At 40.3% G+C, this 27,689-nt stretch overlaps 1 protein-coding gene across 50 annotated transcripts in view; it reads right to left on the bottom strand.

Annotated features, from left to right (window-relative positions):
- Window positions 1-27,689, bottom strand: part of PBRM1 (polybromo 1) — a 142,681-nt gene that overhangs the window by 69,303 nt on the left and 45,689 nt on the right. For 40 of the 50 annotated variants that reach the window (XM_055273970.2, XM_055273905.2, XM_055273974.2 and 37 more), the window contains 5 exons: window positions 22,565-22,778; window positions 16,888-17,029; window positions 15,282-15,379; window positions 4,721-4,997; window positions 2,807-2,912 (listed from right to left, as the gene is read on the bottom strand). In XM_055273970.2, the coding sequence (XP_055129945.1) occupies window positions 2,807-2,912; window positions 4,721-4,997; window positions 15,282-15,379; window positions 16,888-17,029; window positions 22,565-22,778 (837 nt within the window). Of the gene's footprint in view, window positions 1-2,806; window positions 2,913-4,720; window positions 4,998-12,725; window positions 12,771-15,281; window positions 15,380-16,887; window positions 17,030-22,564; window positions 22,779-27,689 lie in introns of all 50 variants that reach the window. The other 10 variants (XM_055273900.2, XM_055273896.2, XM_055273962.2 and 7 more) reach the window with 1 other exon arrangement.

Below are 27,689 nucleotides of genomic sequence, written 5' to 3'. Positions count from 1 at the left end.
ATTTCTTCAATGAGTTAATGGCATGTGGAAAGAAAAGGAAGGAGACTGATCTAGATCACGGGTTTAAGAATATAATAAACTGCTGGGCGTGGTGGCTCACGCCTGTAATCCTAGCACTTTGGGAGGCGGAGGCGGACGGATCACTTGAGGTCAGGAGATTGAGACCAGTCTGGCCAACATGGTGAAGCCCTGTCTCTATTAAAAATACAAAAAAATTAGCTAGGTGTGGTGGCATGTCCCTGTAGTTACAGCTACCCTGCAGGCTGAGGCAGAAGAATTGCTGGAACCCAGGAGGCGGAGTCTGCAGTGAGCCGAGATCGTGCCACTGCACTCCAGCCTGGGCAACAGAGTGAGACTCCGTCTCAAAAAAAAAAAAAAAAAAAGAGAGTATAATAATCAAATTTATTATATACAACTTAATGAGAGCCTGATTTGAAGAAATCAACTATAAAAATACATTTGTGAGACAATCAGTAGAACTTGACAATTTATCAAGTATTAGATGAAACCAAGAAATTACTGCTAATTTTGTTAGGTATGATAATTACTTCATTGTTATTTATGAAAATGTCTGCATATTTTATTTTATTTTGTTTTTATTTGTTTTATCCTCAAAGACAAAGTGGCAGATATCTGCACATATTACAGATGCATACTGAACTATGTGGAAGTGAAATGACATGATTGGATTTGTTTTAAAATAATTTAAGAAAAAAAGAAGTAAAAGGGGATAGGAAATAAGTTTGCCACGATTTTGACAAATGATGGGTAACAAGTATATACAGGGGTTCATTGTACTATTCTTTTTTTTTTTTTGGAGGCAGGGTCTAGCTCTGTTGCCCATGCTGGAGTGCAGTGGCATGATCAGGGTTCACTGCAGCCTTGACCTCCTGGGCTCAAGCAATCCTTCCATCTCAGCCTCCCAAATAGCTAGGACCACAGGCACATGCATGTGCCACCATGCCTGGCTAATTTTTTATATTTTTTTTTGTAGAGACAGGGTCTCCCTATGTTGCCCAGGCTGGTCTCAAACTCCTGGGCTGAAGTGATCCTACTGCCTTGGCCTCCCAAAGCACTGGAATTACAAGAGTGAGTCACCACCCCTGGCCACTGTACTTTATATTTATATATGTTTGAAATTTTTCATTAAAAAACATAGAGAAATAAAAAGGAGGCCAGGCACCGCGGCTCATGCCTGTAATCCCAACACTTTAGAAGGCAGAGCTCGCAGAAGGATCGCTTGAGCCCAGGAGTTCAAGACCAGCCTGGCCAATACAGGGAGACCCTGCCTCTATTAATTTAAAACAAACAAACAAAAGAAATAAAAAGGAAATTAACATTCCACATAAAAAGCCCTTTTTTCCTGAACTTTAAAAGTTATTGTGTTCCTACAAAGTGGAATGAAAGTTTTACATTTCTGCAAACCTTCTGTATGCTTTTACAATTCCATGAAAAGATAAATGCCTTAAAAAGGATTCATCACTTAGCAGTAAATCATACCCAAATCTACTATCAAATTTAGTTGATAGTAATTTCAGATAAAAAAGCTAGTCTGGGCCAGGTGGGATGGCTCACGCCCGTAATCCCAGCACTTTGGGAGGCCAAGGCGGGCAAATCACTTGAGGTCAGGAGTTTTGACAGCAGCCTGGCTAACATGGTGGAACCCCATCTCTACTAAAAATACAAAAAATTGGCTGGGCCTGGTGGCGTACACCTGTAGTCCCATCTATGTGGGAGGCTGAGTGAAGGATCACTTGAACCTGGGAGGCAGAGGTTGCAGTGAGCCAAGATCACGCCACTGCACTCCAACCTGTGACAGGGCAAGATGCTTCATCAAAAAAAAAAAAAAAAAAAAAAGCTAGTCTGTCTGTTTTCCCCCTTTTCAGCAAATATGGCTCCAATGAATATCATTATCAATTGCTTGGTATCTATTTTATTTACATTATTTTAAAGACGACAGAAATCTCTTATCTAATGGCATTAATAACTTTTCCTGTCTTCTCTTCCAACCTTTTTCTTCCCTTTTTTTTTTTTTTTTTTTCCCTGAGGCAGAGTCTCACTTATTCTGTCGCCCAGGCTGGAGTACAGTGGTGTGATCTTGGCTCACTGCAACCTCCGCCTCCCAGGTTCAAGCAATTCTCCTCACTTAGCCTCCCAAGGAGCTGGGATTACAGGCATGTACCCCCATGTCTGGCTAATTTTTGTATTTTTAGTAAAGATGGGGATTCACCATGTTGGCTGGGCTGGTCCTGAACTCCTCACCTCAAGTGATCTGCCCACCTCAGCCTCTCAAAGTGCTGGGATTACAGGCATGAGTCACTGTCCCTGGCCTTCACTTACAACTTTTAATAAAACAACCAACCACAGACTACACTCAAATGATAGCTGAGTATAGTACAGTGGCTGGACATCTCTACTCCTCAAATTCTGTCCAGTTGGAACTGCTGGGATTCATTTTTAATTCTAGTAATTGTCAGACACACATACCAAGGAAAAAAAAATCTGCTACTATATTCTTACAGCATTATATGTAAAGAAAAATCTATTCTTACTATTTAAAATTTACAAAATGTCTACTGCATTTAAGAAAGTAAACAAAACCTCTGACATTTTACTCCCCACATGCTTGTCACAGTTTAGCTACTTAAAATACAGTAAATGAGAGGGCTTGACAAGAAGGAAGAACTCCATGCTGGAGTACAGTGAGTTCAAATATATTCATAATTTAATTAAATATTATTTCAGAAAAATCAGCAATCTCTCCTTGATAGACTAAACTAAATAATGAAGTGTGAGGCTGCCTTACTCAGCTTGAGTTTGGGAGAAGCCATGTCATCATCATCAGGCAGTGGGCCCAGCTCTTTCCTTTTCTCCTTGAGTAACTTCTCCAGGATATGTGCATCATTGTATACCTACATTCCAAAAATATATTTCAATTATTTTCTAAAAACTTTTTATTAAGGTATAAAATGCATCCATAAAGAAGTTTTAAAAAGACAGTTTAGGATAGTTGGGAGCTTAAAGAAAACCAAAACCAGCCTCACTACAGAGCAATAAAATCACTGTATCTGTGGGAGAGCCTAGGCCTTAACTGGTTTGTTTTTAAGCTTCCCAGGTGATTCTAATGCACAGACATGCATGTTAATGTTTGAGAACCACTGTAGTAGAATCACTGCAGGTTTTAATAGAAGTCCTGAAACACATTTACATGTGTTGTTTTCTTCAAAAACCTTTCTTCTCCACTGGACACTCAAGGTAGCAGACTTAGCCCAATAGAAATTAGAGACTAAAAACATCTGATAGCTGGAGAGCAGTATCTCAATATCTTAAATTCCAAATCTGAGTTCACAGTCTGAAGCTTAATCTATAAAAAAACAATTATCCTTGCTTAGGGATCTCTCTCTGAGGACTGAGCCAAGGGTAGTAATATGTAGTCAAGAACAAGGTTACTTACCTTATGCTTTGCATCCATAGCTCCCTCCTCTTACCTCCTCAGCAGACGCTATGTCCTCCCTTGGCCACCCACCAAAGCAGAGGAGCTGAGGGAATAAGTGACCTCCCTTGTCTGGCCACCTCTCTTAAAGGTGGCTTTTTCCTCTACCAGTGATAGACAAGTGGTACATTAGCCAGTGACACTGAGGACTATGTAAACCCTTAAGATAGAACCATTTTTTTTTTTATCTATAAGCATCTTCAATGCATACTTTATTTTATAATCAAATGTAACTGCAGAGGGAAACAAATGACTTGAAAATGTTATTTTATTTCTGGGAGATGTAAAGCGGATAAAAAGATATCAAATAGAAAAAGTTTCAAAGAAGGGAGACTGTATCTTAGTTACACTGATAAAGAACTAAAAACCAAGATGCTTTGGCCAGGCACGGTGGCTCATGCCTGTAATCCCAGCACTTTGGGAGGCTGGGGCAGGGGGATCACAACGTCAGGAGATCAAGACCATCCTGGCTAACATGGTGAAACCCCATCTCTACTAAAAATACAAAAAATTAGCTGGGCGTGGTGGCGGGCACCTGTAGTCCCAGCTACTTGGGAGGCCAAGGCAGGAGAATGGCATGAACCCAGGAGGTGGAGCTTACAGTGAGCTGAGATGGCGCCACTGCACCCCAGCCTGGGTGACAGAGCGAGACTCCGTCTCAAAAAAAAATCAAGATGCTTTGTAGCAAAATCAATTAAATCAATTATTTAGAGGTGCATTTATGGGACTATCATGCTGATTTTTATATAATTATACATTTTCTATATAGGCTGTCTTTGGAGAAGTATGGTTGTTGAGGATCGTAGTGATGATGATGAAAGATTTTAATAATACTGGCTTTCCTTTGAGTGCTTATTCAGTACCAGGCACTCTGCTAAATGCTCAGTATACATTATCTCTTTTAAATCCTACAACAACCCTGATGCAAGTACTATTATTAGCCCTAATTTATAGATGAAGAAACTGAGGCTCAGGAAGGATAAATTACTTACACAGGGATTGGCAGAGCAAAATTCAAATCTAGGATGTCAGATTACAAAGTAGGAATGTTTAATCTTTATAATGTACCACCTCTGATTGTAAACAATGAAGAAAAATCAATTAACCTAGTCACCAAAAAGAATAATCTAAGTTAAGCCTCTAGAGCTGGTCTCTCAAAATGCATTATTCTATAAGCACCCCTCTCCCCCAAAATGTGCCTACTTCAGGACCCCTGGCCCTCCTTACCTGGGAGCCCTCCTCGTTATAGTGCCTGGCATTCCGGAACATCAGCTTCATGTCTTCTATCATTCCCTCTTCACCGGCATATTTGTCATTGCGGATGTTATGCTCAATTATTTTCAAGTCCATTGGCTCCAAGATGATTTTATAATAATCAGGATAGTCCTTTTTGGATGGTTTAACCATAAATAGGTCACAAAGTCTTCTGCCTGAACCTGGCTCTCGAGCTTCAAGAACAACATTGAATAAGATTTTCATTCGCTGCTTTCTTATGTTCTTTTTACTGTTGAGGGGGAGGTAGAAAAGGGGAAAAATTAGAATAGGTTCGGTTTTCTTAATAAGGATGACCACAAAATAAAACAAATTATTTGTGGTGCTTTATAATGATTACAATTTATCGATTACATATGCCACAAACACAGTATCCATGCTGGAAGTTATAAGCAAATATTAGGAAAATTTCCCAAATAGTTAAAACACAGTAATTCTGGCAGCAGCAGTTAAAGAACACCAAACAAACTTTTTAGATATGTCATGAAAGGCAATGTTTGAAAAAAGATCCTCTCTGATACCAAAAGAAAATGAATTATATAGTCAACTGAGATATATTTTTTGTTTAAAGATGAGTAGAGCCAAAGTGCAATAAAACTAGCAATTCCCTATGGTTATAATATCCTCACTTCCAAGTACAAAAACAAAACAAAATAAAAAACCTAAAAAGAGAAGTGTTTCATCTCTTAAGACAAGTACTCCTGAACACTTGTGTATTTTGGTTGTCTGAAAACAAAAGGAGACTGTCTGCCAGACTAGTGTCTTCACAGTGGGTATGAGCCTCTCTTGCATTGATTCTGTCAGGGTCGTCCTTGCTCTCTCCATCAGCATTATTCCGCAATTCCAACCTACTTTAAAGAATAAGCGGTATGGTTAATCTGAGTTCTCTAGAGTAAAATTTCCATCCTTGAGCATGAATCCCTGTCTTGTTCTCCAAATTCCCCCAGTGAGATGTGATGCTGAGAAGCTGATTTAAGCAGTATGGAACAAAGCATAAGGGACTATAGATTAGATCCAGAGTTCAAAAGGGCTCCAAGAGAGCAGATGGCCTATCTCTTAATTGTTGAGAAAACTGGCTCAGAGAGGGTAAAAGACTTGCCCAAGGTGAGTTTCCTAGTAAATTATTAGAAGCGATGCTCTTCCGATATGGCTTCTGGCTAACTGTTCTTATGTACTCAGGACACGGCTAAAGAAATTCTAGCCAGATAAAGAAATTCTAGTCAGACTAACCAGCAGTCTCCAAGTGAACAGTGAAGTAGGTAATAACAAGAAATGACTTATGGCTTAGTTTTTTTTTTTTTTTTTTTGAGACGGAGTTCCGCTCTTGTTGCCCAGGCTTGAGTGCAATGGCACGATCTCAGCTCACCGCAACCTCTGCCTCCTGGGTTCAAGCGATTCTCCTGCCTCAGCCTCCCGAGTAGCTGGGATTACAGGCACCTGCCATGACGCCCGGCATTTTTTTTTTTTTTTTTCTGAGATGGAGTTTCACTCTTGTTGCCCAGGCTGGAGTGCAACGGCGCGATCTCTGCTCACCGCAACCTTTGCCTCCTGGGTTCAAGCAATTCTCCTGCCTCAGCCTCCCGAGTAGCTAGGATTACACGCATGCACCACCACGCCTGGCTAATTTTGTATTTTTAGTAGACAGGGTTTCTCCATGTTGGTCAGGCTAGTCTCACTCCTGACCTCAGGTGATCTGCCCACCTCGGCCTCCGAAAGTGCTGGGATTACAGACTTGAGCCATCGCGCTCAGCCATGCCTGGCTAATTTTTGTATTTTTAGTAGAGACGGGGTTTCACCATGTTAGCCAGGCTGGTCTCAAACTCCCAACCTCAGGTGATCTGCCCACCTTGACCTCCCAAAGTGTTGGGATTACAGGTGTGAGCCACCACGCCTGGCCAACTTAATTTCTATTAAAAAAAAATTTACTAAGATCCTATAGTATAGTCATCCCTTGGTATTCATGGGGAATTGGTTTCAGGATCTCCCTTGGATACTGAAATACATAGATGCTCAAGTCCCTGATATAAAATGGTGTAGTATTTGCAAATAACATGTGCACATCCTCCTATATACTTTAAATCATCTCTAGATTACTTATAATACCTAATACATTAAAAATGCTATATAGTTGTTTTGTTATACTGTATTGCTTAGGACACGACAAGAAAAAAGTCTGTACATGTACAGTAAAGATGCAATTAAAAAATTTTTTTTTCTATCCGTAGTTGGTTGAATCCCTGGATGTGGAAGCCATGGATACAGAGGGCCAACTGTACTTAGAGGTAAATATTTTGTATCTGTTTCCTATCCTGTAGGTGGAAGAAAGTTCATTCCTCAGGCAAACTATATGTGGCTGTATAGGTCTTCTGGCCCAGTCCCCTGACTACCTGCACTACTCCTGGGTGATGAAGAAGCCAAAGGCCAGATCTTTTCTCTCCAAGGTTCAAAATACACTTTTTTAAAACAAAGAAAGAAAAATCAAGAATTAACAGTTGAGAAAATAAATATCTATCCTTAAGATTTTTAGGCTTCTCAGGCCGGGCACGGTGGCTCACGCCTGTAATCCCAGCACTTTGGGAGGCCAAGGCGGGTGGATCATGAGGTCAGGAGATCGAGACCATCCTGGCTAACATGGTGAAACCCCGTTTCTACTAAAAATACAAAAAATTAGCTGGGTGTGGTGGCGGGCGCCTGTAGTCCCAGCTACTCAGGAGGCCGAGGCAGGAGAATGGCGTGAACCCGGGAGGTGGAGCTTGCAGTGAGCTGAGATCACGCCACTGCACTCCAGCCTGGGTGACAGAGCAATATTCCATCTCAAAAAAAAAAAAAAAAAAAAAGATTTTTAAGCTTCTCAGAAATGCCTATAACTCAAGGTAAACAAAGTGATTTAATTAGGAAAGAAACAGACAAGAGCCTGTTTCCTGCTAGAGTTGGGATCATCCTCATAACTTGTGTCTTCACTCTGACTGCTTATTTCCTGCTCATTGTGGACCTCAGACAATTCCTGCCATTTTCTCCCCTCAGGACTTTTTTTTCTGTTAAATAAGTTTGTTAGATGATGGCAAAACATTTGTTAGATATTTTACCTAGTGGAAACTCCTTCTCCAAGGAGACATCCTGGGGCAATGATGTGACAGGAAGCGTTCTCTCATTCTAAGTCTTTGGCAAGTGGATAATACAAGGGAAGTTGGGACAAAGCTCCAATACCACAGAGCTCCACATCTGGGCAGAGATTGGAACACAGATGACTTTAACCTTCAGGAAGTCTCTAAAGAAAAATTTCAGAACCTGACTTTGAAGTCAGATGTGGTTTGATTAGGTCTCACATGTGGGGTGGACTTTAAAAGGAAGACAGAAGAATTCAATTTTGAAGCTCTAAGCTTACAGGATCTCTTCAGTAAACAGGACAGGATGAAATTAGTCCTCATTCTAGCAATTTCAAGCAGCTTAACAGTTCAGTCAAGGCCGTGCGTGACCTGGACCAGGAGGCACTCACCCCATTCCCATCTGGGTTTCAGCACACTAAGCCCAATTATCATTAGGTTTTTCTGTATGAAGCTGCAAATACTCTCAGATGGGAGTAAATCTAGGGCAGATTTTTATAAGAGGAGAGGAAGTTTTTAACTAAATTTTGCCAGTAAAGTAAAAGAATGGCAAGCGGTCCATTCTTCCAATGCCAGTAATTCTGATACTTGGCAGCTTTGAGTGAGACATACCAGAATGTGGAAATCTAGTTGTATATAAGAAACTGCTCTAATTTAATAACTGAAATTTACTGTTTCAGCACTCATATTACTAGTAGTATCCTTTCTCCATTTGTATCATTTATTCCTTAAGAAAAGGATGTGTAATTGATTTCCAGCCTCAAAGAAAGCAAAACTTCTATTACTAGAGTCACTTATGACCTTCTCTGAAAAAATCCAGTTTCATCTTTCATTTACATTTTTCCAGATCCTTACAGTGCCTTAGAGACTGAGAGCCACTGGCCCATTAATTTTAATCCAGCTGCCAGAAAAAACTCAGAGCCAACTTCATACTCTTTTACAATAATAACTGTATTAGCTTGGGCAGCTGGTATGTTTGCTCTATCTTCTTCCAATATGGAGGCTGAGCCTTATATCCATGACTTCTGAAAGTTTAAAATACTTTCTGAAATGAGATAAACTCTATAACCAAAACATAACCATGACAGAGCCCTATTTGATACTTCTGGCTACTGTTTTCTTTCTTTTTTTTTTTTTTTTTTTGAGACAGAGTCTCGCTCTGTCACCCAGGCTGGAGTGCAGTGGTGCCATCTCGGCTCACTGCAAGCTCCACCTCCCGGGTTCACACCATTCTCCTACCTCAGCCTCCCAAGTAGCTGGGACTACAGGCGCCTGCCACCACGCCCGGCTAATTTTTTGTATTTTTAGTAGAAATGGGGTTTCACCGTGTTAGACAGGATGGTCTCTATCTCCTGACCTCGTGATCTGGCCGCCTCGGCCTCCCAAAGTGCTGGGATTAGAGGCGTGAGCCACTGTGCCCGGCTCTGGCTACTGTTTTCAATGTCACTTTGCTTTTCAGATTTTTCTTAGAATTTCCCAATGTCTTTTCCTCTTCCTTCAAACCATTAACTGCGAATAGTTTCTTTATTCTTCTCCATTTTTGGAAAGGTAATTAATTACCTTTGATTAAAAGGCATACAATTAAATCCCAGGCCTTGTAACTGGCATAATCATTCTCCTTTTTAAAATCAGCACCTTTAAGCATATTAAAGTATAAAATACATCTTAAAGGAATTCAAAATCAGGACTGTTCATCATTGTGCATTCAAGGGGCCATAATACTTAAGGGGAGCCAGGTGTGGTAGCTCCTGTCTGTAATCCCAGCACTTTGGGAGGCTGAAGTGGGAGGATTGCTTGAGCCTAGGAGTTCGAGACCAGCCTGGGCAATACAGTGAGACATCACCTCTTTAAAAAAGCGTAGTCAGGCATGGTGGCACATGCCTGTGATCCTAGCTACCCACGAGGCTGAGGTGGGAGGATTGTTTGAACCCAGAAGATCATGGCTGCAGTGAGCCATGATGGTGCCACTGCACTCCAGCCTAGGCAACAGAGGGAGACTGTCTCAAAAAAGACAAAAAGGCCAAGCATGGTGGCTCACGCATGTAATCCCAGCACTGTGAGAGGCCGAGGCAGGCAGATCACCTGAGGTCAGGAGTTCAAGACCAGCCTGGCCAACATGGCAAATCCTGTCTCTACTAAAAATACAAAAATCAGCTGGGTGTGGTGGCGTGCGCCTGTAATCCCAGCTACTTAGGAGGCTGAGGTGGGGGAATCACCTGAACCCAGGAGGCGGAGGTTGCAGTGAGCCAAGATCGCGTCACTGCACTCCAGCCTGGGAGACAGGGCGAGACTCCATCTCAAAAAAAAAAAAAAAAAAAGGGAAGACAAAAAAATACTTAGGAGGACAACAATTCAGATCACAGATACTGTTGTAATAAGTACACTACAATTTTAGAATTTCATAGGAAATGGGACATAAAGGGTCCTGTGCTATCAAAATAAGTATATTACAACAATTTTCCAATTCGTGCAAGTCAAGTGTCTTGAGAAATGGCTGCTTTTTCTAATTTGCACAAAGTTTATGCACTAGCAGAGGCTCTATTCTGAATCCCTGATGTGAGATGGCAAATGTGATTTTCCAGGATCACCATCAACACTATCCTCCGGAACCCAACCCAACCTGAAACACCTAAACCAGTCACTTTTTCTCCCCCTGGCTGATCAGCAAGTTCTAGAAGACTTCCACAGCCCTTCTACATCCTGTTTTCCTTTTAATGTTTCATGCCACAGTGTAAGTCCTCGGCTCTCATAGTTTGTGGCTGACCACTTTGTCAAATGCCCTTATCAATATTGTTCCTCTAAAAAAAGCTACTATTATTATATATACTAATATTTGCAAATACACACACACACAATTCCTATATACAGTTGTAAACTATAGCTACTAATACTTCTACCAAATGTTAAACACTATGCACTCTCATTTAATCTTCAAATTCAGAATCAAGTACAATTATTACCCCAACTATGCAGATATAAAAACTGAGGCTTAGAGACAGCAAATGAATACCTAAGGCCATAAAGTAAATAACCAGAACAGACATTTGAATCAGCTGATAATCACCATGCTGCTTTTATGTCCCTTCCTTTCCCAAAAGTTGGCACAGCCCGGCAAAGTGATGCATCCCTATAGTCCCAGCTACTCAGGAGGCTGAGGTGGGAGGATCACATGAGCCCAGGAGTTTGAGGCTACAATGTGTCACGATCACACCGGTGAATAGCCACCGCACTCCAGTCTGGGCAACACAGCGAGATCCTGTTTCCTAAAAAATAACAGTTGGCACTTACCAACAACCTCTCTAATCAAAGTCAACCCTGTTTACAGGCTTTAAGGTGTCCCAGCATTTAGCTCCCCCACCCAAAGAGCTTCAGTTGTGCTTACTAGTAAGCTAAGTAAACCCAAACGTTCTTTCTTTTACAAGGCTTGCTATATTTCACCTTCAAGTCTTCAAGAAATAAAACCTTTTCATTCATCTTTTCCAATGAGTCTTCCCAGACAAGTAACATCCGACTAAAAACAAAACCAAAATCTACCTAGTCCTGAGGTCAATAGGCGCTACTTCAAGAAAATAATCAGCTACATTTACTGCATACTCAGTGCACCCAGACCCAGTTCTAAGAGCTTTAAACATATTAACTGGGTCCTCACAGCAATCCTATGAAGGTACTGTCATTAACTTGTTTTTCAGATAAAGTTGAAATGAGGCTTAGATTACAGAGCTAATAAGAACAGCTGGGATTGGAACTTAGGCAGTCAGGCTCTAGAACTCAGGGTTATAACACTACCCAGTGATGCCTTCCATTTCTATTTCCACTACCACCTAGTTTTAATGCCATACATTATGAATAATATGAAAGAATATAATCCATGGTCTTTTTCTTAAATTTACCATTTAATTAAGAAAACTTTTCTTTAGGAAAATATTAGGAAGATGACAATGATAACATAGCAATTTTACTGAGTGGAATACATATGGTAGTAACATGTGGGTAAGCTCAAGACACTTAACTTTCACGGGAAAGTATGGTGGGAAAATAATCTTTCCTAAAGCTATCTGGGCAATCATGCAATGGTACTGTACAACTGCTTAGTAGTGTACCTTATGCAATTATTTTACTACCTTGCTTCCAAATGACTTCATTTGTTTTCAACCTGCCTCTTTCCCTGGCCTATATGTTCCTGGCAGGTAAAAGAGATGACTAAATGTTCTCCTTTATAAACTGTAAGAGCAGAGTTTAGTGTTCTATAAGCAACTGATACTTTGTGAACATCAGATGGCAAATTCACATGAAAACAAAAGCACTACACAATTATTACATAGGTTGTTTTCAAATCATAAGTAACATGCAAAAGAATGCTTTTTATAAAAGACATGAACAAGATCAGAGACTGAGGAAATGTATTCATGCTCAAGAAGCACTGACCCAATGCATAGGTGTCCACATGCACTGATGTCACTCGGACTGTGAAGCTGATTTTGATCCCTCCACCACCCTCAATCTGTAAAACGCATCCCTGAAAGGGAATCAGCACCTGCCAGTCCTGCAACAGCACTGCCACATTCTACCTTTCGCTACAGAAACACAGCCACAATGATTGGTGAGGGGGCTTTCTGTCCCTGGCAAAGCTAGCAACAAATTAAGGCTACTTCTGAACTAGGTTAATTCTGAATTTATTTTGCTAACAAGATTTTTTTAAAACTGTACTGCTTTCTTTATTCATAAAATAAACTGGCACCCCAATAAAGAGTTTTTTTTCACATGCTTAAGGCTTCACTTTTCACCTAATCAGTACTGATCATGCCACAGAAGATACACTTTAAAAGAATGTTTATGCATAAAAAAGGACTGCACACCTGGATAGCCTCCTGAGACCCAACATCTCACTGTCATGAGTGTTCCTGGGAAAGCAGAAACAAACATTACATGTAAAGAGAAACAAAACAAGCAACATTGGAGGATAATGTACAAACCATGTATGGTTGAAGAAAAAGATTATTCAGTCCAAAGTACCAAAGAAAATATTTGAAACTTTCAACAAGGAAGACAGATGTTGGCAGAAGGAATGCACCCCCAGAATGAAGAGAATATACCCACAATCAATTTTTCTCACATTCTTTGGTATTAAAAAAAAAGGCGAAGGCAGAATCATACACAGCACTTAGAAGTCAAGTCAAGTGGTACTTGGAAAACTTAGCCCTGACTTCTGCGGCCAAGATTAGCTTAATTTTCTAGACTACTGTCTGCCTGACTTCTGAAGAATCTCTTATTACCAAAACCTCTCAACATAACTCTGATCATGTTATTTCTTTTTTCATAGTCCAAAGTATAAGACTTAATCCTTTCAATCTTTTAACGTCCACTCATGTCTACATTTCAAACTCAGATTCTTTTATTTTTTTAGTGGATGATTTATATTCTTTTGTGTTTTTCACTTCATTTGTACAAAACACTTCCCTAGGAAACCTGTTTGTAAAGAGACTTATTGTCTGAAGTAAGATTTTTTTTTATTATTTTAAGAACATAATGCTTAACTGCCTTTTTACAGGAGGTTTTAGGGCAAAAACTTTTTTTTTTTTTTGAGACAGAGTTTTGCTTTTGTCACCCAGGCTGGAGTGCAATGGCACAATCTCGGCTCACTGCAACCTCCACTTCCCAGGTTCAAGCGATTCTCCTGCCTCAGCCTCCCGAGTAGCTGGGATTACAGGCGCCCACCATCACGCCTGGCTAATTTTTTTGTATTTTTAGTAGAGATGAGGTTTCACCACGTTGTCCAGGCTTGTCTCGAACTCCTGACCTCAAGTGATCCACCTGCCTTGGCCTCCCAAAATGTTGGGATTACAGGTGTGTGCCACTGTGCCTGGCCAAAAACTTTAGCTTATTTGGGTGTCCCACAGACTACTAGCCACAGAGATATGTAATTTTCGAGGATCTGGCCTGGGCTAATGCTTCGTTGGAACTGTTTTCTTAATACTCAACTAATTTAAGATCTTTCTTTTCATCCAGTGTTGGCACTAATTGTACCATCACTTTTGCCTCCATTACCTTCTTTTGCCTGATAAGTTTTTATCTTTGATAGGTGACTGATCTGGAAAACACAGGTGATGCTGTAGTAGAGTTACATAATTACACTCAAAGTTGTTCTTGATTTGATATCTTTGATCTGGTTTCACACTTTTCCTCCACTGTCGCTGGTATAACAAGGAATTAAGAACTTGGAAGGATGAAATTCTTAGTAGTGGATCTCTTAATGCAGGTACAGACTGTGTCAACAGTTACTAAAGACTTCATTCAACTTTCAATCTGCCAAGCCTTGCTATTAGTGATTAGCTTATTCCTTATTGAAGGTATCTTCCCTGGATTGACTGTTGCTGCAAAGATGGTGAGGCAGTCATGATTAAAGGACAATACAGTGCTCCACAACGATCAGGCGAGAGAAACTTTGCGTGGCGAGAGATAATATTGCAAAATTCCTTATAGGATCCCAGCTTCAGAATCTCACAGTAAGATCCCCTTCCACAAAACCCGTGAGAAGGAGAAAAGGTTAGGGAAGTTGAGAGAAAGGTTAGATAGGAAAAAAAAAAACAAAAATCTAGCTCAACATTTTATGAGCTATAAGAAGTTATGATTTGTTATTTTATAATCTGACTTTTTTTTTTTTTTTTTTGAGACGGAGTCTCACTCTGTCGCCCAGGCTGGAGTGCAGTGGCGCAATCTCGGCTCACTGCAAGCTCCGCCTCCTGGGTTCACGCCATTCTCCTGCCTCAGCCTCTCCGAGTAGCTGGGACTACAGGCACCCGCCACCACGCCCGGCTAATTTTTTTGTATTTTTAGTAGAGACGGGGTTTCACCGTGGTCTCGATCTCCTGACCTTGTGATCCGCCCACCTCGGCCTCCCAAAGTGCTGGGATTACAAGCGTGAGCCACTGCACCCGGCTATAATCTGACATTCTTAAAATGGCAAATAAAGATGAGGTGAACAAGGACAAACAAGGGGTAGGACCAATGGCTTACCTCACTGCAGTGGTAGTATCAAATTTCTCCTTACCTTTCCTAATTCAAATTGCATCTTGGTAATTCACCATGTAGAAATCACCCAAGTTAGATTTAAGTGGCATTCTTAAAATGCCACACTAAAAAAAAAAAAAAAAAAAACCAGACGGCAAACAGAATAATATGTTTTGCCAAGCTACATACGTAGTAGTCACTTTCATCTGGGTCATCTAAAAGTAACATGGCACTTTTACAAAAAAAAGCTAATCATCCAATTGCAAATGAATTTTAAAAGAGAACACATTACCATATATTTAAAGCTTACAACTTGATAGCTTAAAAAATATATATTTTCTGCACTTATCTAAAACAAAATTAATAGGAACTGAGATGTCCCCAGCTATAAGAAGAGTATATACCTTTTTCTTTTGGCACTACCAGTATCAGAGGTGGCTGAAGAGATCATGCTGTCTCCGTCCTCGATATCGTCTCTCCTGGCAAGCTCTTTCTTCTTTGCCTAAAACAGAGCATATCTCAGGAGTTGAGCTCATGTGCCAAACACTCCTCTGAATATATGAATGTTAAAGAGCTAGACATATCAGATTCACTCAGAAAAATACAATCACATGCAAGATGTACAAAATGAAAGAGTCATTAAACATTTTCAATAACCAATTTTAACAAAAGCCTGCATGACAAAAAGAGTAGGTTAAAAAATGGATCTATAGGGTTGAGGAGTCAATACCAGTCAGAGCATTTACGACTATAATGGGTGCTAACTGGTTAAAAGCACTGAGGCAAGCTGTAGAAGCATCCTGCTCTGGTTGTCCTACTTAAGTAAAACCAACTCAAAGAGGGCCTTTGGTACTCCTGACTTCTAAGGGACAGTGTGGCTAAGAATAAAGTTTAATGCAAGAAGTTAAAGAAGATCTACTTTTCAACACATGCATTTTTAAAGGCCTTTTGCCAAACAGAGCTGAAAGTCCAGGCACGGCAGGCTTAGGGAATGCACAGAGTACTAGAAAGGTAATACCTGAAAGTCTTAGCACTAAGGTTCAGTGTTAATCATATAAAATGAAGATTCTATGGGTGATCTAAAATTGCCTTTGTTGCTTCCTTGTTCAGAGATTTGCCTTTCCAGAAAGATTCTACCAAAAACTGTCAGATAGACCCAATTTGTATTTCATATCTATCTTTTCATCTTAAAACCCCTAGATGAACCATGACCTGAGATGTCCTTCCAAGGGTTCTCAGAGAGGATCTGATAAATTCATAGACAATATACAAAGATTAATTTGCTTTCAGATGTCCTTTCTCATAGAATCAGCCCTATTTTAACAAAGTCTAGAACCAAAGGAATAAAATCTAAATGATGGAATATCATCTGTGATTACAGGGTGACTTTATGAGAATCCCAAAATTACTGTACAGGGACTAATCCCTGCTTCCTCCAATCAGAAGGCTAACCCCATCTCAATTATTATTTCTACTCTATATGGCCATGACAACTCCAAAAAAATATTCAGCAGTACTTGTGGATGAAATACATAATAAATATATAATACGTAAGTATAATATATAAAATACATATTTTATATATATATATATAGTTTGTTTGTTTGAGACAGGGTCTCACTTGGTTGCCCAAGCTGGAGTGCAGTGGCATAATCTTGGCTCACTGCAACCTCCACCTCCCGGGCTCCAGCAATCCTCCCACCACAGCCTCCTGAGTAGCTGGGACTACAGGTGTGTGCCATCAGGACCGGCTAATTTTTGCAGTTTTTGTAGAGATGGGGGTCTCGCTATGTTGCCCAGGCTGGTCTTGAACTCCTGAGCTCAAGTGATTCTCTTACCTTGGTCTCCCAAAGTGCTGGGATTACAGGTGTGAGCCACCACACCCAGCCAAATGATGTAATATTACTGCTGAGGGTGGGGGGATCACACATCTTACTAGAACACACTCAAAACATGCAAAATTATTTTAATCATATATACAACAAACTCAGCAAAAACAATAAATCACACCTGCATAACTTGCTGCAATTTTAGAACTCGCTTGTAGATGGCTGAATTGGGCACATTATAGCGTTTGGCATTTTCAAACATTAAATTCAGATCACACTCCAAATGATCTAAAGTTTCATATTCTTGATTCTTCAGCTTTGTTCTGTGAAAGACAAAGAAATTGCCAGAATTTTCTATCATGAAAATTATGAAACATTCTTCCTGTAAGTCCAATGCAAAATCTTGACAAGCACTAAATGGTATCTTTACTGGTAATACTGATTAGGAACTTAAAAATGACTTTTGAGATACAAAGTAAGGAGGCAAAAGCACCATTACATTAAGGTAATATGACAGTTTACTTGAAAATCCAAAAGAATAAACTAAAAAACTATAAGAAATAATAAGAAGACCTAGTAAAGACCTAGTAAAGAAGGCAATTACAAAGCAAATATTCTACTTGGAAAAAACCCTAATGGAAAAATCCTAATAGTTAATAAGCGAACCTTATGAAGGGACGAAAATTAGGGAGGTTTTAAGTGACCTCAGTGAAGAATCATGGTGATCTACCCATTTCTGAAAACAAAAGGCCATTCTAGTTCATAAGGGTTAAAGAGACAGTACTGACAGTGCAAAGTATTTATAAAGAGTGGTCTCATGATGGTAAAAGAGAGATAGATATATCAGAGTCCATTCACTTCTATTCTTCCAATATAAACACATAATAAATTGGCAGCTTAAAGTTGGGATTTTTACTTAAAAGTCTTAAGATTTCAAGTATCTCCCTTAAACACAATCATTATTATTGTATCAACTATCATAAAGCCCTATGTACTTTGTACAAAGTAGAATCACTATTTGCTGTAACACTATATGGATTTAGACAAGATAGACTTTAAATCTTTTGATTGTAGCATTTGCATGTTAACCATCAAAATCACAAAGACAGTTAACAATAATATGTATAAACAGCTTCACAGAATAAATGAATTTTCTCTTAGAATGGCATCTCCATGTAAAGTTTTATTTAAAATTTACCAAAATCATACTCAGATTCTGTGTTGTTCTCCAACAGATGAATATTAGAGAACATCTTTGTGATGAAGCAAACAACAGCTAAGCACAAAGTCAGCTCTCAGTACCAGGTTGTGTAGCTAGCACCTAGAGTTCCAATTACAGCCTCAGACTTGTTCCCGTCAGCTCAAAGAGTGGAGTGCTAGATGTTCTCAACACCCTCAAATAGACAGAAAACCCAAACTTGCAAATAACAACAAATAATAAACCTGCAGATATTTATCAGATTACTATTAATCAAGGGTTGTGGGGGAGGAAAAAGAAAAAAAATAGGGGGGACAAATCCCAGTACAGCAGAGGGTAGCATATGGAGTCCACACTATCTAGTTCCTGCTTACTCTTCCATTTTTGTTGCTTTTGGGGAAACTCAACTATCTTCCTTCTGCCAATAGATCTTCCTAGGGGTACACTGTACAATATAGTAGCCACTAGCCATGTGTGGCTATTTAAATTAAAATTAAATAAAACTTAAAATCTAATTCCTTAATTGCACTAGCCACATTTCAGGTGCTCACTAGCCACATGTGACTAGTGTCTATCACATTGGAATATTGATAATAAAACATTTTCATCATTGCAGAAAGTTCTGTTGAATAGCACTGCCCCTAGACCTCCCTGTTGCTCTGTAGACCACAATGGAAGGGATCGTAGGCACAGTAAGGCTCCTGTCAGGCACCAGTGGCTCACAATCCGCGGAAGGCAGCAATATTAGACATAATAGTTGACCCTTCAGAACTTTAGTGTGCTGGGCTTCAACAACTTCCCTATTCCTTACTCTCCGCTGTGTGCCACACAATGGCCATTATAAATTACAAAGGGGAGGGGAGATATTACTGACTTACAGCAAAGTTTATATTAGAAAATTTCAACTTGGAAGAAGGCTGTGTTGGCAGGAGACTGAGCTGGCTAAGAATTTGTCTTCTTTTGAACTAAGCTACTATAATAAGACTATTTAAATAATTAAAAAACTAATAATGAAGGAGAAAGGAAACCAAGAACAAAAATTGTTCAAAATTTTGGACAGGGAACTTCTTAACATCTGTAAGACTATATCACTATCTTTTCCCAACACAAAGAAAAGACATATTTCTAGGCTATTTCCCTAATGAATGTCAGCCTTAATTTCCATGTTATTTTAATAAGACCAAAAAAACTAATTTTCTGTATCCTACTTGTATACAGGACCTCCAAGGTCTGGATTAAATAAAAGCACCATAAATCCTACTGATCAAGGCCAGGCGTGGTGACTCACGCCTGTAATCCCAGCACTTTGGGAGGTCAAGGCGGGCAGATTGCTTGAGCTCAGGAGTTTGAGGCCAGCCTGGGCAATATGGCAAAACCCTGTCTCTATTAAAAAAAAAAAAATTATTACTGATCAAATGGTGAAAATGAAAGTTACAAATGCAAAAGCATGAAACATACTTTGTTAGCCAGCCTTATTTCCTAGAATCCAGCAAGCACAAGAATTTTAATCCCTCCTATTTGGAAGCTTAAATATCTGCCATGAAGCCAACTTACTGTTACTTAGCTAAGGTAGTTTTATCTGCTTCTTGACTCTATCTGGGGATTCTGCTATAAAGCATCATATTTTATAATATTACTTCTTCCTTTTTGTTGAGACAGGGTCTTACTCCGTTACCTAGGCTGGAGTGCAGTGGCATGATCTTGGCTTACTGCAACCTCCATCTCCTACGTTCAAGCGATCCTCCGGCGTCAGCCTCCCAAAGTGCTGGGATTACAGATGGATGTGAGCCACCTCATCTGGCCAACTTTTGATATTTTTAAGTTTATTTTTAATTTAAATAAACAAGAAGACACAGCGGGACCAATTAAACTTTTTCTGTTCTTTATACCAAAAAGTCTAAGAATTTTTATTGATTTCCTGAAAACAATAAATATCTTAGAAAATGTGTAATGTAAGAAAGGAGCTTGGAATGTACAGGTAATATCAAAATTCACAGAGATTGATTAAAAGATGGAAGGCAAACCAAGTGATTTTGAACACATTCATTTGATTCCAACTTAAGATTTTTGGTTAACTTTCCTTAAAGATATTTATTCTTTGGAATGTTTTGAATTTTTACGATTCTTTGGGAATGGTCACCTGTTCTGCTTTTTACAGAAACAGAAATTTTAGCTATTGTGAATGCTGCTGCTGTGAACACAGGTTTACAAATACCTCTTTGAGACCCTGCTGTTTTTACAGAAACAGAAATTAGGTCAGGATCTATTTAAAAATAAATTAAAAGCTCATGAATTTTGTGTCTGTCTGGAAATCAGGGTTTTTGACTTTCAGAGATATTATACAGAGTCCAAAAATATACTCCATGACATTACGGATTTTTTTTAGCTTTCACAGAAGAGATTTTAAAAGGCCGGGTATGGTGGCTCACACTTGTAATCCCAATATTTTGGAAGGCTGAGGTGAGAGGATTATTTAAGGCCAGAAATTCAAGACCTGGGCAACAAGCAAGACTTGGTCTCTACAAAAACATTTTAAAAAATTAGCGGGGCATGGTGGCATGTGTCTGTGATCCCAGGCAGAAGGATCCCTTGAGCCCAGAGGTTCGAGGTGATCATGCCAGCTTACGCAACAGAGCAGAGACCCTGTCTAACAAAAAGAAAAAAGCAATTTGATATTGGGAGGTATGGAGAGAAAATGGGCACTGAAGAAAAGGTTACTTCCCCCCCCAATTTGAAAAATTTTGGTATAACACAAAATTTACCACCTTGACCTTTTTTTTTTTTTTAAGAGATGGAGTCTCACTCTGTCACCCAGGCTGGAGTGCAGTGGTGCGACCTAGGCTCACTGCAATGCAACCTCCACCTTCCCGGTTCAAGCAATTCTCCTACCTCAGCCGCCCGAGTAGCTAGGATTACTAGCTCCTGCCACTAGGCCTGGCTAATTTTTGTATTTTTAGTGGAGACGGGTTTCACAATGTTGGCCAGGCTAATCTCAAACTCCTGATCTCAAGTGATTTGCCCACCTTGGCTAACCAAAGTGCTAGGATTATAGGTGTGAGCCTCTGCACCCAGCCTACTTTGACCATTTTTAAGTGTACAGTTTAGTAGTATAAAATACATCCATAATGCTATGCAATTAATATGACCATCCATCTTTAGAACTCTTTCCATTTTGTATGACTGACACTCTATACCCATTAAACAGTAACTTCCTGTTTCCCTCTTTCCCTAGTCCCTGGCAACTACCATTCTATTTTGCCTCTGATTTTTTTTTTTTTTTTAATGTTCTGGATCATTGTCTATGTCTCTATGACTTCTGACTACGCCTATACTCATATCAATAGAATCATACAGTATTTGTCTTTTGTGACTGGGTTATTTCACTTAGCATAATGTCCTCAAGCTTCATCCATGTTACAGCATTTCAAAATTTCTTTTAAAGGTTGAATATTCCATTGTATGTACACACCATTTTGCATATCCCCTCACCTCTTGATGGATACTTGAATTGCTTCCATGTTTTAGCTATTGTGAATGCTGCTGCTGTGAACATAGGTTTACAAATACCTCTTTGAGACCCTGCTTTCATTTCTTTGGGGAACATATGCAAAATGGAATTTCTTAATCACGTGGTAATTCTATGTTTAATGTTTTCCACAGCATCTATACCATTTTACATTCCCATCATCTGCACAGAGGTTCCAATTTCTCCACATACACACCAATAATAATAATTATTATTTTTTTAAAGTAACCATCCTAATGAGTGTGAAGCGGTATCACACAATAGTTTTGAATGGCATTTTCCTAATAATTAGTGATGCTGAGCATCTTTTCATGTGCTTATTAGCGAGCTGTATATTTTCCTTGGAGAAAGGTCCATTCAAGTCCTTTGCCCATTTCTGAATTGGGTTGTTTTTTTGTGGTTGAGATGTCCTACTATTTGTAATGATACTATTGTGATTTAAGAATTCTGTCTGGTAGCCCAATGATCACTTTAACATTTTCTAAATAGAAAAAAGAGAACAAGATGAATCATCTTTCTGGTATGGTTTCAGTTAATGAATTCTCCAGCAACTGACTATGCTTATCCTGGGGTTTCAACTATAGGTACATAACCTGAATACAGATTAACTGTCATAATTAAAATATTAATAAAAGATGTAGGTTGAAAGATTTTTGTACTTTGCTCAGTTATAAGATAATGAACAGTTAAGGCTGGGTGCAGAGGCTCACACCTGTAACCCCAGCACTTTGGGAGGCTGAGGTGGGCAGATCATGAGGTCAGGAGATTGAGACCACCCTGGCCAAAGTGGTGAAACTCAGTCTCTAATAAAAATACAAAAATTAACTGGGTGTGGTGGCGCACACCTGTAGTCCCAGCTACTCAGGAGGCTGAGGCAAGAGAATCACCTGAACCCAGGAGGTGGAGGTTGCAGTGAGCTGAGATCGCGCCACTGCACTCCAGTCTGGCAACGGAGTGAGACTCCGTCTCAAAAAAAAAAAAAAAGGTAATGAACAGTTAAAATTTGAGGTTAAAAAAAAAAACAACACCATTTTTACCTTTAATATCCTTATCCATTTTAGGAAGGAATACATTATGTGCAGGCTCAACCACAACAAAATAAAATTATATTGAATAATGTAGAAGACATCTTACCGGATCTGTTGTAGTGATATGGGCATTTTAATTTGCTGGTAATAATCAGGGTATTTTTTCTTTGAAGGCAAATGGAAAAAAGGTTCAGCTATTAGCTGCCCTTGGTTATTCCGACAACTCCTAACTGTGTCATAAAGCTGATAAAAAGGATTTGAAACATCCATAAAGGAAGTGATGCTTTCTGCTTCTGACTCTCCCTCTTCATAACGTGCAGCTGGAAAGACAAAAAAAGTATTTATAAAGGGACGGATGAGATGAAGAAGGAACCATACTTTAAAGTTCATTTAACAACCTTCCAGATTGAACTAAATATATTTGAAAATTATTATTACTATTATTTTTGAGACAGGGTCTGGCTTTGTCACCCAGGCTGGAGTGCAAGGGCATGATATTGGCTCCCTGCAGTCTCTGCCTCTGGGACTCAAGCAATTCTCCCAGATCAGTCTCCCGAGTAGCTAAGAAGACAGGCGCACACCACCACACCCAGTTAATTTTTGGATTTTTCAGTAGAGATGGGGTTTCGTCATGTTGCCCAGACTGGTCTCAAGCTCCTGAGCTTAGGCGATCTGCCAGCCTCAGCCTCCTAAAGTGCTGGGATTACAGGTGTGAGCCACCATGCCTGGCCCTTTAAAAAAAAAAATTCTAAGATAAAGGGAATAATTACTTTAAAAAAATAGTCTCTAAGGCCAGGCGTGATGGCTCACGCCTGTAATCCCAGCACTTTGAGAGGCCAAGGTGGGTGAATCACAAGGTCAGGAGTTCGAGACCAGCCTGGCCAACATGGTGAAACCCGTCTCTACTAAAAATAGAAAAATTAGCTGGGCATGGTGGCATGCACCTGTAATCCCAGCTACTCAGGAGGCTGAGGCAGAAGAATTGCTTGAACCCAGGAGGCGGAGGTTGCAGTGAGCAGCGATCACACCACTGTACTCCAGCCTGGGTGACAGACCAAGACTCCGTCTCAAAAACAAAAACAAAAACAAAAAAACCTCTCTAATGTTTATTAAAGAAAATGCTAAAAATGCTTAACATAATTGCATGTTTAGAGAAATATTACATAGAAATAGAATATTAAATAGTAAAAGTACACTAGTTTTAAAGGTGGCAAAATAGTCTCTTTTTGAAATGTGCTTTCTTCAGAGACTGTCTGCTATGCTTGGCCAAAAGGAGCAAGTAACCACTCAGAGATCCCAGAACTAAAACACTAACATGAAGTTTCGGAAAGTATAAATTTAGATTGGGCTGATTCTTTTTTATTTATTTACTTATTTATTTATTTATTTTTGAGACGGGGTCTCACTCTGTCGCCCAGGCTGGAGTGCAGTAGCGTGATCTCGGCTCACTGCAACCTCCGCCTCCCGAGTTCAAATGATTCTCCTGCCTCAGTCTCCCGAGTAGCTGGGACTACAGGCATGTGCCACCATGCCTGGCTAATTTGTTTTTTTTTTTGTATTTTTAGTAGAGAAGGGGTTTCACCATATTAGCCAGGATGGTCTCGATCTCCTGACCTCATGATCTGCCCACCTCGGCCTCCCAAAGTGCTGGGATTACAGGCGTGAGCCACCACGCCCAGCCTAGATTGGGCTGATTCTATCAGACATGATTTAGCCTTAAATCTCTGTGACTTTGCCCACTGATTTAAAACATCCCTGAGGAGTATTCCCTTGCTGAGGGAATTTTTAGGTAGAAGCAAATCATAAAAACACCAAAGCAAACAAAACGTAATTTTTATAAAAATAAAAAATATGTTGCTCATTTTCCCAAACTCCTAAACAGTGTGTAAGGACCATAATTTAAATTTTTCTTGATGGATCAGAATAAACATATAGTTGCTATGTACTCCCAGGTAAGAACAATAACCATTTATTAAGAATTTAGGGCCGGGCGCGGTGGCTCACGCTTGTAATCCCAGCACTTTGGGAGGCCGAGGCGGGCGGATCACGAGGTCAGGAGATCGAGACCATGGTGAAACCCCGTCTCTACTAAAAATACCAAAAAAAATCAGCCGGGCGTGATGGCGGGCGCCTGTAGTCCCAGCTACTAGCGGAGGCTGAGGCAGGAGAATGGCATGAACCCGGGAGGCGGAGCTTGCAGTGAGCCAAGATTGCGCCACTGCACTCCAGCCTGGGCGACAGAGCGAGACTCCGTCTCAAAAAAAAAAAAAAAAAAAAAAAAAAAAAGAATTTAGGCTGGGCGCGGTGGCTCATGCCTGTAATCCCAGCACTTTGGGAGGCCAAGGTGGACAAATCATGAGGTCAGTAGTTCAAGACCAGCCTGGCCAACCTGGTGAAACCCTGTCTCTACTAAAAATAAAAAAAATTAGCCGGGTGTGGTAGCAGGTGACTGTAATCCCAGCTACTCGGGAGGCTGAGGCAGGAGAATCACTTGAAACCAGAAGGCGGAGACTGTAGTAAGCGGGGATTACACCACTGTACTCCAGCCTGGGCAAAAGAGTGAAACTTTGTCTCCAAAAAAAAAAAAAGAATTTAATTAGGCCGGGCGCAGTGACTCACGCTTGTAATCCTGCCTGGGTGACAGAGTGAGACTCCGCCTTAAAAAAAAAAAAAAATTAATTATGTGTTAAGAGCTTGATAAGCACCAGCCTCAGGTAATCCTAAAACCAACACACAAGGTGGGTATTATTTCTTTTTCAAATGGGAAAACTGGGCATATGCATATAAGGTTAATTACTTCCACAAGTTCAGCCACCACATAAAGCAGTTGAAGGGGATTAGGAACCAGAGTCATAGAGCTAGAAGCAGATAAGAATTTGAAACTAGTCTTTTCTCACTCTACTACCTCTGATCTTTCCCCTGAAGAGCCTGCAGTTGGATTTACACCTAGGTATATATTTTGTTGCTACTGTAAGTGGCATCTTTTAAGAAAACTGTCAACTGTAATCCTTATACATCTTTTCTGATCCGTACACCACTGTTGTCACCGTAGGCTGGCTGGTACTGTGACTAACAAAGGTAACAGTATTACCTTGTTTCTGTTGGTAAGGGAAATGCTGTTACCTCTTCTCCATTAAAAATGGAGATACCCTTGGTGGGCACAGTGGCTCACATATGTAACCCCGACGATTTGAGAGGCGGAGGTGGGTAGATTGCCTGAGCTCAGGAGTTTGAGACCAGTATGGGCAAAATGATGAAACTCCATCTCTATCACAAATATAAAAAATTTGCTGGGTGTGGTGGCACGTGCCTGTGGTCCCAGCTACTCCAGAGGCTGATGTGGAAAGATTGCGTGAGCCTGGGAGGTGGAGGTTGCAGTGAGCTGAGATCACGCCACTGCACTCTAGTCTGGGTGACACAGTAAGACCCAGTCTCAAGAAAAAAAGGAGGCTGGGCGCAGTAGCTCATGCTTGTAATCCCAGCACTTTGGGAGGCCGAGGCGGGCGGATCATTTGAGGCCAGGAGTTCGAGATCAGCCTGGCCAACAGGGCGAAACCATGTCTCTACTAAAAATACAAAAAAAAAAAAAAAAAAAAAAAAAATTAGCCGGGCATGGTGACGGGCTCCTATAATCCCAGCTACTCAGAGGCTGAGGCAGGAGAATCACTTGAACCCAGGAGGCAGAGGTTGCAGTGAGCGGGGATTGTGCCATTGTACTCCAGCCTGGGCAACGACAGCAAAACTCCGTCTCAAGAGAAAAGAAAAAAAGGAGATACTCTATATCAATATCCCCCTCTCTTACTAGTTAGCAAATAATTTTTATCGTGAATGGGAACTGAAACAATTATCAAATCCATCTGCTGAGCAAATCATATGATTTTACTCTTATAATTTGTTACTGTGGTAAAGATTACTTTTTTTATCTTTTCTAATCCTAAACCCAACTGTGTCATTATCTACTATCTTTTATACACACTGCTAGACAGTGTGCTTATATTTTGTTCAGCTTTGGTGTCTAGGTTATATTAGATTCACAGGTTATGTTAGATTCACAGAATGAACTGCGGAGCTCTCTTTCTATTCTCTGCATGAGTTTATTTAAAATTCTATTCCTTAAATGTTTGGCCTGGTATTTTCTATGTGGGAAGATTTCATTTTATTTATTTTTTTTTGAGACGGAGTCTTGTTCTGTCACCAAGGCTGGGGTGCGATGGCGTGATCTCAGCTCACTGCAACCTCCGCCTCCTGGGTTCAAGCAATTCTCCTGCCTCAGCGTCCTGAGTAGCTGGGATTACAGGTGTGCACCACCACACCTGGCTAATTTTTCTATTTTTAGTAGAGACGGGGTTTCACCATGTTGGTCAGGCTGGTCTCAAATTCCTGACCTCGTATTCTCTCTTTTTTTTTAAGAGACAGAGTCTCGTTCTGTTGCCAAGGCTAGAGTGTAGTGGAATAATCATAGCTTATGGCAAACTTGAACTCCTGGGCTCAGCAATCCTCCTGCCTTAGCCTACCAAGTAGGTAGGACTACAGACATGCACCACACCACGCCCAGCTAATTTTTCTTTTTCTTTTTGTAGAGATGAGGTCTCGCTATGTTGCCCAGGCTGGTCTTGAACTCCTGGACTCAAGTGATCCTCCTGCCTCTGCCTCCCAAAGTGTTGGGATTACAGGTGTGAGCCAGCCTTTTTATTCTTGAATCCATTTTAGGCACTTATTTTCTAGAAATCTGTTCATCTAAATTTTTAAATATATTTGCATAACGTTATTCACATTTTTTTGGGGAGGAGCGGGGGAAAAAGTTTTGCTCTTGTTGCCCAGGCTGGAGTGCAATGGCACAATCTTGGCTCACAGCAACCTCCACCTCCCGGGTTCAAGCAATTCTCCTGCCTCAGCCTCCCAAGTAGCTGGGATTACAGGCATGTGCCACCACATGTATTTGTAGTAGAGACGGGAAGTTTCTCCATGTTGGCCAGGATGGTCTCGAACTCCCAACCTCAGGTGATCTGCCCACCTCAGGTTCCAGAAGTGCCAGGATTACAGGCGTGAGCCACCAAGCCTGGCCTTATTCACACATTCTTTTTAAAAACTCTGTATGCTCTCCTCCCTGCCAATATTGTTTATTTATTCCTTTTTGATAATCTCACCTCAGACTTGTTTATTTTATTCAGGGTTTTAACAGAATAACTTTTGACTTTATTGATCTTTCCTGTTAAAGGTTTCCTTTCTTT

This window comes from Symphalangus syndactylus, chromosome 1, assembly GCF_028878055.3.
Source record: "Symphalangus syndactylus isolate Jambi chromosome 1, NHGRI_mSymSyn1-v2.1_pri, whole genome shotgun sequence".
In the NCBI taxonomy this organism is placed as follows: domain Eukaryota; kingdom Metazoa; phylum Chordata; class Mammalia; order Primates; family Hylobatidae; genus Symphalangus; species Symphalangus syndactylus.
Note: the sequence above shows the minus strand (reverse complement) of the source record. Positions and strands in the feature narration are given on the sequence as shown.